At 33.9% G+C, this 14,732-nt stretch overlaps 1 protein-coding gene across 2 annotated transcripts in view; it reads right to left on the bottom strand.

Annotated features, from left to right (window-relative positions):
* Positions 1-14,732, bottom strand: part of LOC108687085 — a 128,149-nt gene that overhangs the window by 60,373 nt on the left and 53,044 nt on the right. For both annotated transcript variants that reach the window (XM_018192689.1, XM_018192688.1), the window contains exons 3-4: positions 8,911-9,035; positions 8,325-8,594 (exon numbers count right to left, since the gene is read on the bottom strand). In XM_018192689.1, coding sequence (XP_018048178.1) covers positions 8,325-8,594; positions 8,911-9,035 — 395 coding nt within the window. The remainder of the gene's footprint in view (positions 1-8,324; positions 8,595-8,910; positions 9,036-14,732) is intronic.

Below are 14,732 nucleotides of genomic sequence, written 5' to 3'. Positions count from 1 at the left end.
GAGCCTGCTCGTCCTTCTTTGTTTCGAGCAGCCAAATCGTTGCGACCTATCCGTCCTACCCGATGTATACAGAGAAGAACGAGAGAGATTCCGGTTCACAAATTTGACGATTATTAGTGAAGTTGTTCTTCGTTTTATAGGCTTGTAAAGTCACATGCAACAGAGCATAGAGTCATCCGTGCGTCCTACCGCCGGCATGCTAATTTAGTGTTTGTACAAAATCCATCGTAAGTGGCATATTTGTGATGTATCGAATATATAGCATGGTTGATATCAAGCGTGAGGAGCTTCCGAGCTCGGTAAAAGGCTATCAGGGATAACTTCGAGTCGTAGTATGGGCCTCATGGACCTCACCCGGAAGAGCCACTGTCTCGTATATTGCGGTATGTTACAGCGCCGATTCTTAATGATTTGTAATTTGTTAATTTTTTTAAATTTCATAAATGATCATGACAGGAAACTCTATTGATATATGATATATGATATATTTCTTAGAATTCTTAAAAGTACAATATAAGAAAATAGCAATTTAATGATATCATTGACATAAATAAAATTACCTTAGAAGAAAAAAGTCTGAAAAAATATGATATGGAAAAAAATCGGAAAAATCTCGTTTTTTTTCACAAAATTTCCGAGAATTTTTTCGTACTATGAACATTAACAGTGTGCGTGTGTGTACCATATGTGCGTGGTGCTAAAAGAAAAAAAAAGAGAGCAATGTGTGCGGAATGTTCGATTCCGAATCTTGCGAGAGAATGTTCGGAGTATTGCAATGTGAATGTTGAGACTCAGTGAATTGAAACGATTTCACGTTTTCTTGCGTCCATTACAAAAACGTTCTCGTTACCTACTCTCGCGATTCTGTATTCTAGCTATTTGTTACATTTTATTTTCATGTTCTCTAAAGAGTCGCTTCTTTCCTCTATTCTTTTTTTAAGGAATGCGGTCATCATCATTTTTGTTTTTTTTGTATCCTTAATTTTTTTATAATAAACGCGCCGATAATTGCTATATTTGCGATAATTATATTCTTCGACCTCTAGCTAGCTTGTCTAACTTATCTCGTTAATCCTTCTGCCGATACGGCTCTTATCTAAACATCCCTCTGTCATTAGACAGAGCTAGCCGACTCTCATGTGAGTGAGTTAGTTCAACAAATGCGATTAGCGTTTGCATTTGTGAGATCGACGTTGCCTCAGAATACGTCCGGCGCCCAATCTTGTCGCGATTCGCGATTCTCGCTCGACGTGAGGCATACTTTTTTGTGCGAGAGCCTAAATCCTCCTTCCGCTCCGATTGATTTACCGAGTGCGCTCCCGCATACACTCCAATGAAGGCGAGAAAAGGGACAAACGATCGACTAATTTCGAGAATGATCATTATTTGTGATCAATTATTCATATATCAAGAATCGGAAAATATGATTCTTGCTATGTATGTAGAAAAATAAGATATATACACCGGATTGAATATACACCGCTCAAAAAAATTATGGCGCAGAGAAATTGTGGAAAAAAATTGACCAACATTCACTAATGATAACTTTGCGAAAAATTAATAATATTATATAAGATAACGTTTTTTTTTTAATTAAAGCTTGAAATCTCTATTATAAGACACTATAGCCAGATTTTAAGTTTGGTGCACTCCTGCCACTGTAATTCTCAAAAATATGAAGTTTTTGTCATATTAAAAACTGCAAAATTTGACAGAATACATGGACTATATAAAATCTTTTTTGGGGAATGTCGTTTGCAGCGGTAAAAAATTTGAATTTTCTCTTTTAATTTGAAAAAAAACGAGTTATTGTGATTTCTTTTTTGCAAAGTTACAGCACTTATCCTTACATTTTTGACATCTACTATTGACGTTACCTGTATTACTGGATATGCCTCACGACGAGATTGTTGGATGGATTTTGCATATTTCTGTGTGTGTAGATTTTGGACATTGTGTTTTTGCGTTTAAATTTCAATAATGCATCTTGCCTCAGCATTGCTCCGCATTAATGTTTACAGTCGATTTCTCATATTAATGCTTTAATTTCTTCCTGAAAATGTCATTTCAGATTTGTACTAAATAATCATAGATTAAGATATTTGGCAAGACTATCTCAGAGGGCAAGTCAATCTCACTTATCACAAGTCTAGTATAAATCTGGAATGATATTCCGCAGGAAGAAATTAGGGCCTGCATTAATATGAGGAATCGACTGCAAGCTATAATCGAGCAACGTGAAGACAACACGCGTCATTGAAATTTACATGCAAAAGCACGATATGTAAAATCTACACACGCAGAAATGTGAAAAATCCAGCAATCTTATCGTGATGCATATCCAGTAATGTAAATAATATCGATAATATATATGTCAAAAAATGTAAAAAAGATAACTTTAAAGTGCTGTAACTTTGCGAGAAAAAAATTACAACTCGTTTCTTTTTTTTTTTTAAAAAGAAAGTTCGATTTTTATGCCGTTGCAAATGACATTCCCCAAAAAAATTTTACAAAGTCCATGCATTCCATCAAATTTTGCAATTTTTAATTTGACAAACACATCCTTATATTCTTATTTTAGAAAGTTATAATGATAACATTGCATAAAACTTAAAATCTGGCTATAGTAAATATTTCAAGATTTCTTTAATAAAAAGAAAAAAATCATTATCCTACGATAATTTTTCGCAAAGTTGTCATTAGTCAGAGTTAGACAATTTTTGCTCACAATTTTTTTATGTATAATCATAATTTTTTTTAGTAGTTTATTATTATAGTATTTATAAATTCAAACTTCAATCTTTCTTCATAAATTTATATTCTTTTTCATACGATAGATTCTATTTACATGATTTTCTTGCGTACAAAAAAATCGTGTGAAATAGGTGTATGAGCATTTAGTTAATTGGCAGAAAAAATTTTCTCAACAAAATAGAGGTACTTATTAGGTATTAAAGGTATAATATAAAAAAGATTAAAGGAATTAATATTTTATTAATATATTTTATATTATAATAAAAAAATAATATGAAAATATATATTGCGTGTTTTATTTAAAAAATTAAAGATTATTTTAAAAAACTTAATAGAAATAACCATTTAGCTACAATAAAAACAAGCGAATTGTATATTTGATCTAGATTGATGCCATATTGAATTCTGATAGTTGCGATACGGACTTATAGATGGCACTGAATTACTACAAACGCTGTATACTTTTTTTGAATAAAGTTGGAATGCCTAGAATTACATGAACAATGATTAATTAATTATTATGATAAAGTGTGCTTCGTTTTAAAAGAGTGTTTATCTAAACTAGAAAAATATAATTTTTATTTTCTGTAAGATGTAACTATTGTATTAATGTAGGTGTACTATTTAATTGCCAATAATAGTGTACAAATACTATTGTCGCAATTATATTTTTACTGTGTTGAGTACTAGAGATTGACAGCTGTAATATTCTCTAAAAATAATTATAATACCATATTGCCAAAAAATGATTGCTACAACTATTTTTTTCTCTCGGCAGTATGATGATAAGTCTCGAAATGGTATATATCAACGTCATATATGCAAAGTATTAAGAAAAAATCATTCAGTATTTATATGGTCGATGGTATATACATATCATACTGAATAAAAAAATCTTAGTGACTGTAGATCGAGAGCTCAATCGTTTCTGAGATATAAACATTTTTGTATCTGGACACTGGTAGTATCTCAGCGTTAAACTATGCGCAGCGACACTGCCATGGCTATATTATTAACTCTTGGTAACACAAGCGTACTCGTTAGCATAATCCGTTCCGATTCCCAGTTCAGATATTTTTTCCGATCCTTCTTCACTTATTGCAATATCTTTTGCTATGACATTTTAGACTTTCTAACTCAAAAATTCTTTTTTTTAGTCTTCAAATAATAGATTAAAAAATAATTTAGTTGAAATCAATGAACTACTCTGAAATAAAAGCAAAAGAAAATGCTGGATTACAAATATCAGATGTGAGACTTTTTTCAAGTGTGGATACTGAAGGTTAATATCATAAATGACTGACTTCTTCATGCGATGTTTACTTCAATATTTATTAATTGCATTTTGCTTCATTGGATACATACTTTATAACAGAAAATTTCATCGATAATCAGTCAATTGTTATCAACGGATGATTGAAGATCGATATATATTTGATGATTACACATTTATATATTATCGTAGTTAAAAATGTCAACGTATTATTCTAATCAAGACATGGCAAATATAATATATATTTTTTGTATAGCCCTGCGGTAAATATCCTGTTTAGAGATATCCTCCATTGACCTTGATCTTGACATGTTGTCCTCCAACAGACCTCCAATAGATTTTAGCCGTTGCTCGTTACTCGTTCAAAAGTTATTAAAAAAGAAAGTTATGTGAAAAATGATGTTTTCTTCACTATTTTTAAACAAAACTTTCTTGTTTTAAAATATATTTTACTATCTATGCGAAGCGATTCTCACCTCATCTCCTCCATGTTGAAGAGTGCACGATTTTCCACGCGAAACAATTTAGAAAGATGGGGTGAAACTCGCTTCGTATAGAAAGTTCTGTGTTCCTAAACAGGGGGAATAATGGAGTGGATGTCACTTTGCATAGAAGTTGTGTGTCCTTGAAATAGGAGGGGAGGTGAGATGGGAGTCGCTTCTCGTGGAAGTTGTGTGCCCTTGAAACAGGGGGGGGGGGAGAGTAAGGTAGGAATCTCTTTGCATGGAAGTTGTGCGTTTCTAAGTAGGAAGAGTGAACGTCGCTTCGCGTGAAAAATTATTACGTAAGCAAGGAAGGAATATAGAATTGTTTTTAATATACAAGATATTTGGAATTTAAATATCAAAATTTCGGGAAATCGATCGGTATAGGGAATCGATAAACTATAAGGAAAAAAAGCTTGTAGAGATATGCTCATTTTTTATTCATTTTAAAAAAAATTATAAAAAAGGCAAAATGTAGTTTTCATTTTTGTACTTTCTCATTACTTATTCACGTTGTATTTAGTCACTTGTTGAATGTAGGTATTATTCAAAATGTTGGCCTCTTGCAACAATGCAAGCATTGCATCCAGTACGAACAGTTCGTGTTGCAACTAAACACTAATCTGGCGATATTTGGTGCACTGCAGCTTCGATTTGATTTCTTAATTGTTCTCTTGAGTTGATTGACGACGAATAAACTTTCTGCTTCACGACTCCCCCATACAAAGAAGTCCAGTGTCAAATCAGACGATCGGGATGACCAAAGTACTATTCCTCCATATTTAATCTACCGTTGTGGAAAATGTCTCTCTAGCTAAGCTCGAGTAGATCTGCCATAATGAGCTGGATCATTCAAGTTGAAATCACATTTCAATCCGTTGCAAGTGGATGTCTTCTAAATAATTAAAGAAATCAATCTCCAAATAATCTGGCTGCATCTAATTTAGCGAATAAAAAAAAATAATCTCTAGACAAAAACAAAAAACTTTTCACCTGAAAACGGAATTGTTATTATCTTCCTGTACGATTTTAGTGACGATAATACTTTAAGGGCAATGCACGAAGCAACGTTTTGTCTTTTTTATGATTTTCTCTAAAACGAAGCAAAAACGAGCATATATGTCGCTAGAACATTTTTCTTAGTTTATTTTCTACATACTTCAGAATTTTTGATATTTAAATTCCAGACACCCTGTACATAGCAGAAATAAGACGTTATTTTTCAAACTTCTTTTGTAATTTTTTAATAATTTTTTATAATAATGAGCGACGATTAAAACTTGTTGGAGGTCATTCAGGATTATGACTTTGACAATATATAAGGTCATTTGGAAAGGACTTCCCTAAACAGGATATTTACCAATCCAGTTAATGAAAATGCTTCTGTTGCACGACATCTTTACGTCGAAAAATTTCCTAATCGAAGAGTTCCCTCTCACACTGTTTTAAAATCTTCATCATGTGATTCATCATGATTTGTGAATCAGGCTCATTTAGAATTAACCATCGAGGCTCTGGTAGTCCTAGATCTGTATCTATCCCCGATATAGATAATCATATTTAAATATAGCAAGTAAGTTATTCATAATGGCTAACATATAAAAATGTTTATATCTCGGTTGAGTTTTCGACCTATGTTCACTAAAATTTTTTTACTCAATATGGTGTGTATCATCCATCATATAAATGCTGAATGGTTTTTTATGAACATCCTATATATACTCATTCATCTTATTCTCTAAATCTTGCCGAGAGATTTTCACTTTTTTCCTGGCTTTAAAAAATGTTTGAGTGGCAATGAAATCAAGGCTGAATTATAGCTCCGCTCCAAAAAGACACGTCTTTTATATTTCTGAAGGTATCAAAAACTAATGTCATATTGTAGCAAATGCTTAAAAATTAATGATGATTATATTGAAAAAACTTATGATTATATATTGAAGAAACTTAAAGATTTAAGTTAATAAAATAAGGTAGTTTCATAATTGTCCCACCTTTCACTTTAATTCTCTATAATTGGGACTCTTACTTTTAAAATGCCCCTCATAAAACTAATATATAAAATAATAAATTCATATAAGGGTTAAGTTAATAAAATAAGGTAGTTCGTAATTGTCCTATCTTTCATTTTAATACTCTATGATTGGAACTCTTACTTTTAAAATGCCCCTCGTAAAACTAATATATAAAATAATAAATTCATATAAGGGTTAAATAATGTATAAAATAATAAATTCATATAAGGATTAAATGAGCCAATGCACGTTGTCGATGCCAAAAGAATATATTGTTATAATTTACAAAAGTCTTCCAAACGTTCGGTTTTCAACGGAACTATCTTCAGTAGATACATAAATTATATTATCGGAAGTGTGCATTAATTTTAAAGAATTTTCAAGAGATGGTGTAACTAATACTATCGCATCGGGTCATATTGTTGCAACTTTCAAAGTACCATCATGTGACTTTAGTTTTCAATATGTGTCATTTTGCCGAAGTTAAACAACATTGTTTTTTTGAGCATTGAATATGTCAAATTTTGTGCCAACATAACGCAATTTGCGGAAAGCTTTGCTCTTTTGCTTCCATGTGAAGAAATATGCTGCTGAAAGTCAAGGAATGCTGTCGAAAGTTTATGGTGATTATATTCCATCGATTTCAACATGTGAATACTGATTTCGACGCTATAAAAAAAGGTGATCTTGACATGGAAGACAAAAAACATTCAAGTCGAAAAAATTTGAAGATGAGGAAGTAGGAGCTTTACTTGCTCAAGATCCGAATCAAACGCAAGAAAAATTTGCAGAATCATTAAATGTCGATCGATCAACGATTTCGAGACGTTTGAAGACCATTGGAATGATTCAAAAGCAAGGAAATTGGGTGCCGTACGAGTTGAAACCGAGGGACATTGAAAGGCGCAAAATGACCTGTGAATTGTTGCTTCAAAGATACAGAAGAAAAAGTTTTTTGTATCGTATCGTGACAAGTGATGAAAAATGGATATGCTATGATAATCCGAAGTGCAAAAAATCATGGTACAGGCGAACCCTCAACATCGACGGCAAAGCCGAATATTCATAGCTCATGCTCTGTATTTAATTGGATCAGCTGGATGTAGTGTATTATGAGCTGCTGCAACCCAACGAAACATCACTGAGGAACGCTACCAACTATAATTGATGCAATTGAGTTGAGCATTGAAGCAAAAACGACCAGATTACGCGAAAAGACACAACAAAATAATTTTCTAGCAACGCTCGACCACATGTTGCGAAATCAGTCAAGGAAACGTTAGAAACACTTAACTGGGATATCCTATCACACTCGCCGTATTCTCCAAATATTGCTCCTTCCGATTACAACGTATTTCGATTAATAACTCAGAGCTTATCTAAGAAGTGCTTCCATTCTTATGGAGATAAAAAATAAGTCAATTCGTGGAGATGGACCTCAAAAGATGTGTTCTTTCGACGTGGAATTCACCTATTACCAGAAAGATAAATAAAAAAAAAGTAGGAAAAAGGAAAAAGTATGCGGATAATATTTTGAATGATCAATTTGTAATCATTTTTTTACAATAAAGCCATATTTTTATATTTAAAAAATCCTTTAAAATTATTACTCTTAATATATTGTTATCATCTTATGTTTGTTCCTTGTCGTTAACATAAAAAACTCATCAATGCATTGATTTATTTAACCCTTATATGAATTTTTAATTGAATTATTAGTTCGCTGAGCCTCTAAAATTTTGTAATTTTAATTTTAAATATAAATTGTTAATAGTAAAACATTTATTTGGTTGTCACCTGCCATCCTTTGTACTGCGATTTTTTCCAAAAGATTGTCTGGCATTTCTATTCTTACTAAAATACTCTTCGTCAATTTCACTTTCTATATGTGAGTCATCTCTGGATCCGCCGTCCGGGATATCGTGCTTTCGCACTTCTCTACTTTTTCTTCGCATTTTAATATGATGCCCGTGTTCATTTGATTTGTATTCTGGATTCATCTCAAAATCACCATACATTCTTTTAATTAACGCTTTATTTTCGTCAATAAAACGTTCTATGCGGTCTCTGCAAAAATCGATTTAATTAAATTACAATTCATGTTAGTTAATTACACATTGCCCTTAAGTTTTCTTACTTTCTCTAATAAGTTTTGTTTAACTGTGGTTAGATGTAACATTATCTCTAGAAGCATATTAAAAAGTAACAAATAGAATTATAAAGCTTATACGTTTCACGGTTTTCTCCGTGTCCAGATCCATTCTTGGAATGTTTTGGGCATTCCAAGAATGAATCTGGTTACGGAGAAAACTCGCATAATCTTTATATAAAAAGAATCCATGGAAGCTTAAGAATATTAACAAATAGAATTATTCATACGCACATTGGATATGTGTTGCCAGCGGTCGGACAAAACAATTGATGATATCTCTTAATACATGGTGCGCCCCGTATCAAGTCCCCTCTCAATTCAGCACCCAAAATTACCGAAAGTGCAGTCCATAATATCTACGAATTAATACATTTATTAATTATATATAATTTATTAATTACAACGGAATTGCAAGATATTGGATAGCACAAAGAGAAAATGGTCTGTATTTGGTATATTATCATAATCTCAATTATTCAAATTTTGCAACAAAATTTAAAACTTCTTTTGACAAAATATAAAAAAATGTTATTGAATAAATTCATTTTAAAAATAATCTAATTCTCTTCTTCTTCTTCTTATGTTAGGTGCCTATCTTTTATCTATCGCACATGCTTGTAGTGAGCACGTTGATTATTCAATTGCCACAAATATATGGGCTGTCTACAGTTTTAAAGTCGGTTCCAAACCGCGGATATTTTGAAAAGTATTTCTATGGGTAAAAATACTCTCGGGAGTTTGCTGACCTTTTCCAAGAGAAGACACGAGCGTAAATATTTTGGTTACTATCAGGGATCGAATCTCTGGCACGACAAACCAGTATGCTGTCTATCATGCTACGCTTGCGTTCAATTTAAAAGAATGTATTAAATATTTATATTACTTTCAGTAAATTTTATTATTATAGCGAAATCATTACTACTTTGATAACAAGATAAGAATCGACTAATAAATCTATTTACAAATTTAACTATAATTATGCACGAACAAGACTGTTCTTCTGACATTTTTCTGTTGCCTGTATAACAATGATGATATTTGCCATGATGGCATAAAAAGACACTTTTATTCCACATATTGTATTTATATATTCAAAAGATATCAATGTAGATTTAATATCAACATGCGACATCTATATACATATAATTCTCACTATATTAGTGTTAACTAATCTCAAATAGAACATATATGAAATATTTTTATGTATACCTTTTCTACAAAAAACACACAATCAAATTACATATTTCACATACCCAAGAAAACTGAAACATAAAAAAACTGATACATAAATCCGCCATTGATAAATATACAATTCTGATGTATCTTTTTATTTTTTTCATTAGTGCCGTCAATACATGAGAAAAATTTATGTGATTTTTTATTGTAGGTAATCTTTCTTCATTTATTCATGAACAAAAAATTGAAAAATAAGCCAATTAGGAACTCCTCGAAATTCATAACAATATTAATTACAAATAAGTTATTTTATCATTGACAGTGAAGCAATTTTCACGAATGCATTGAATTATTTTATTATATTTCAATTTTTGATATTAGGATGAATGTCCAATGACATATGTTGTCAAGGTCATGATCCTAAGTGATCTTCAACAGGCTTCAGTCGTCACTTATCGTTCATAAAAAGTTATTAACAATCAAAGTTAGTGAATATTTCACTACTTTATGTGAAAAGTCGAATCTTGACAGAAAGGAGGTATAAAGTGAACCGAGAAGAGTACGACTTTCCATGCAGAATCTACTTCACCTCTCCTCCTCGCACGACCTCGGCGCCTTTAAACAGGAAGGTATATTTATGACTTCGGCGAGGCAGGGAGGATATATGTAGACCTTGATTCACGTGGAAAGTACGCTCCTAGGCAAGGGAAGTGAGGACTTCTTTTCATGTGAAAAGTTGAATGTTTTTAAGCAGGGGAAGTATAAGATACTTATTATTACTTAATGTGTATAGCAGAAATGTGACGTTATTTCTTAAACTTATTTTGTTAATAATTTTTTTACGAATAATGAACGTCAATTAAAATCTGTTGGAGATTATTCAGGGTCATAACCTTGACAACATATATCAAGATTAATGGAGCTTGGTCTTCTAATAGATACTTTTATCCAATTCTCTAATATTAATGATTGCCGGATTTACAACTGTCGAAATTTAGTATATTATTGGAGTCTAAGATATACACAATCCTTTCCATCTGGCTATGAAACTGATTTGAGAATTCCAAGGATTTCTAAATATCTTTATCCTTTAGTTATAAAAAACATTTGCAGAGATAATGCGTGTTTACGGATATTATTGGAAGTATAATTGATTATATCTTGTGACGTGACAATTTTTGTCCGTTACTGACGAGAAGCGTCAGCAGTATCGCGCATTCTCTTGACTCGGAGGGCGAGCGCGCGTGCGAACGCATCTGCGAACGTGCATTAACCCTGTAATTGTCGGTTTTTTAATATTTCTTCTCTTTCTGTAAGATTTTTTTTTTTTTTAGTGATTAGTCTCACAATTAAAGTTCGGATCGCCACGGATCGGCAGCTATTATATTATTCTGTAATTATGCCGTCTCACTCGCCAGCAGGGGAAAGAAGAGGCGACACTACATTGGAAAACCGCCCACACTGGAGTCCGGACATGCAGGCCGTATCGTTTTTGAATTTCATAATCTGCTGCCGCCCTAAAATCTTCTTACGTTGCGTACCCCTTGCAGAATACGACCGGAGGCGAGAATTCCCGGACATCGTATGGATGTCAGGGGTATATATCCCCAACGTGAAGCTGGAAAAGGAGCTGCCAGGACATCTCCCGGGAAATTCCGGGGTCTTAGGCAGAAAAGCAGCCCTTGAAAGGAAATTATATTACGCGCTTTTAAGAACAAGCATTTGCGGCACGCGCGGACAGCGAGATAAACAGGAGCCGAATCTGCATGAGTCCGCGACGAGCTCCCAGGCTTCACTCGTGCTGTGGCTGAGCTAACGATTTATAAAGAACGTGTCGCTGGATAAAGAATTTTCGAAAATTGCTACTGCGAGCGAGATTGCCGAGGAGAAGAGCGGAAGAATCAGGACCACGAGAGTAAGACGACATCGCCATTGCTACTATAAAGCTGCCGATCCGGATTTTCATAATTTCAGATGGATCACAGGTTCTTCCGATTAGTAAATCGTCGTTGTCTTTCGTGAAAATTGATTATATCGAGTCCAGCGAAGCGAGCGAGGCTACGGAGATTGCATGTAACCGATTTCGTTAAATATAACTGTTCTTTATTTCTTTATTATCTCAGGTGTGATTCTTATAGTCTATCTCTCTCGTCCTCCGACAATTTTTCCATCTTTGATGACCCATCCCTGCCGTCGCGAATTTGTAGAAGTATAAGAAGTATGAGAAGAATTTAGTATGAAAGTTGAGAAGATTATCGAAAGAGTAACACACTCTCTCGTTCTTGGCGCCCAACTTAGTGAAAACCTAAGAGATTTGCCAAAAATTCGCGTAGTCGTCGAGATATTACGCTATCGAGATATACGTTGTGGAGTGGAAAGATACTTTTACGTAAGAGAAGAGCTAAGAGCACGCGACGAAGTGTCGTCGTTCATGAACATGATTACAACCTTTAATAATATGATGTTGATGACTTAAATCTGAACTGAAACGTATTTAATATTGAATATGTGACTAATGAATTAAAGCTTTGAATGAAGAATTTGTGCATCTCACAATGTGTTTTTTTGCGCTCCTAAATTTGTAATTAATATTATCTTTCCTCTTTTTTATACTTAATAACGGATTTTATACTTAATAATACGGATAATGCTCCGAAAAAGTGAACATCTCGATTTTCTTGTCGCTTGACATACTACTATATTTTGATGCCCTGATTACACATATGATAATGAAAATTGTCGACAATGTCATTTTCAAGGTCAAATATTTAAAAACCGATTTTTTTCTACATTTTTCGAGCGTTTCACGTGCGCCTCTAAGGAAGGGTGGAAGTCATTTCGCGTGGAAGTCATGCATTCCTAAGCAAGGGGGAATTGGCGAGTAGTTTCACGTGGAAGTCGTGTGCCCTTAATCTGAGGGGAAGGGAGTCACTTCGTGTGTGAAAAATTGTAAAGAAATTGTACATCCATCTTTCAGCACAACATGTACTGACAAATATGCTGAGTAGTGACGCAAATTGCGCAGCAAATGACCGTCAAAATGACCTCAGTAATTTTCATTATCATACTCGTAATCAAAATACAGTAGTATATTAATCGACAATAAAATCGAAGGGTTTACTCTTTCGAAACTCCATTTAAATATCCTAATGTTACAGATTTCTCTTCTTTGAATGCTGTGTGTGAACGCAAGACTTCTAAATACTATTTTTAAAATATTAATCGCGAGAACATTTTTTTGGTACATATTTATGTTAAATTGAAACGTACTTGTACTAGAAATAGCGATCATCAAAGATCACACAATAATTGTCCGAAGTCTTACAAATTAATTATTAAAGGATGGTAAGAATAACCTTCTCTAAGAACAATTTGATATCTCGACAGTACAATATTTCTTGAAGTAACGTTCTTTGTACACCTTAATAAGAAGGAAAGGGAAATCACTGGAGAAAGAGAAATTAATTTTTTCAATGGGAGGAGGAAACGTTGTTTACAACAAGGAAGAAAAATATCTACAAACCGATCTGTGTCACTTTACATATTTGTACTGAAATCTTGTCTTTTTATGTATGTCATTCCGGATATTATCCGTTTGTAATAGGATTGTTCTAAATCTATGTTACTATTGAGAGTCGAGTTTGTCGTCGCGATAGCATCGTTCTGTTTACGCCCGTCTTTTAGCTAATCGCGATTTCCGTGTTGTGATAATCTGCTCTAGTAATAATAAGCTGCTTCTAATTGTGATTTTCTGCTCTCGAGTATAATTTTGTTGTCTATTTTGTGCTTTTAATTTCTGTGCATCGAATAGAATTGTTTCGTATTGCGATAGTCGGCACATTATTTTGTTAGTTTGCCTTGTGTTGTACCCTGCATTATACATGTAAGCTTGCTTCTCCGTTTTCGCGTCTTGTGTTCTTTCTCTCCGCATATCTGTGCTTGTACGCGATATTTCTGCTTTTATGTTTCTGTTTATATTAGGTGTACAACTTTGCTTCCGCCGTTTTTTTCCGAAATTCGAGGCTTTATTGTAAAAAACTGGTTAGACATTTATGATTCAAAGTATTGTTCATCGCTGCTTTATCCCATCTTTCGGGTAGCGTACGAAAAAACTGGTCATCTTTTGAGGCTATCCATGAATCGATTCAATTTTTTACTTCTTCATAAGACCAGAAGTGCTGGTCAGCCAGGCTGTGTGCCATTGATCGAAACAAGTGATAGTCAGAGGGAGCAACATCTGGAGAATACGGCGGGTGGGGTAGGACTTCCCATTTCAACGTTTCCAAGTATATCTTGACTACTTTCGCAACATGGGGTCGAGCATTGTCATGCTGAAAAATCACTTTATCGTGTCTCTCGTTGTATTGCGGTCGTTTATCTTTCAATGCTCGGCTCAAACGCATCAATTGCGTTCGATACCGATCGCCTGTGATTGTTTCAGTCGGTTTTAACAGTTCATAATACACTACGCCGAGCTGGTTCCACCAAATACAGAGCATGACATTGGAGCCGTGAATATTCGGTTTGGCTGTCGACGTGGAAGCATGGCCGGGAACTCCCGATGATTTTCTGCGCTTGGGATTATCGTAATGAATCCATTTTTCGTCCCCAGTCACAATGCGATGCAGAAATCCCTTCCGTCTTTGCCTTTCAAGCAGTTGTTCACAAGCAAATAAACGCCGTTCAATTCTCTCGGCTTCAATTCGTATGCACCCAATTTCCTTGCTTCTGAATCATTCCCATGGCTTTGAGGCATTTTGAAATGGCTTGTTGAGTCACTCCCAATGATCGTGCCAATTCTTCTTGATTTTGACACGAGTTTTGCTCAAGTAATGCCTCCAATTCTGTATCTTCGAAAACCTTCTCTCTTTCATCGC

This window comes from Atta colombica, unplaced genomic scaffold, assembly GCF_001594045.1.
Source record: "Atta colombica isolate Treedump-2 unplaced genomic scaffold, Acol1.0 scaffold2, whole genome shotgun sequence".
Lineage (NCBI taxonomy): Eukaryota > Metazoa > Arthropoda > Insecta > Hymenoptera > Formicidae > Atta > Atta colombica.
Note: the sequence above shows the minus strand (reverse complement) of the source record. Positions and strands in the feature narration are given on the sequence as shown.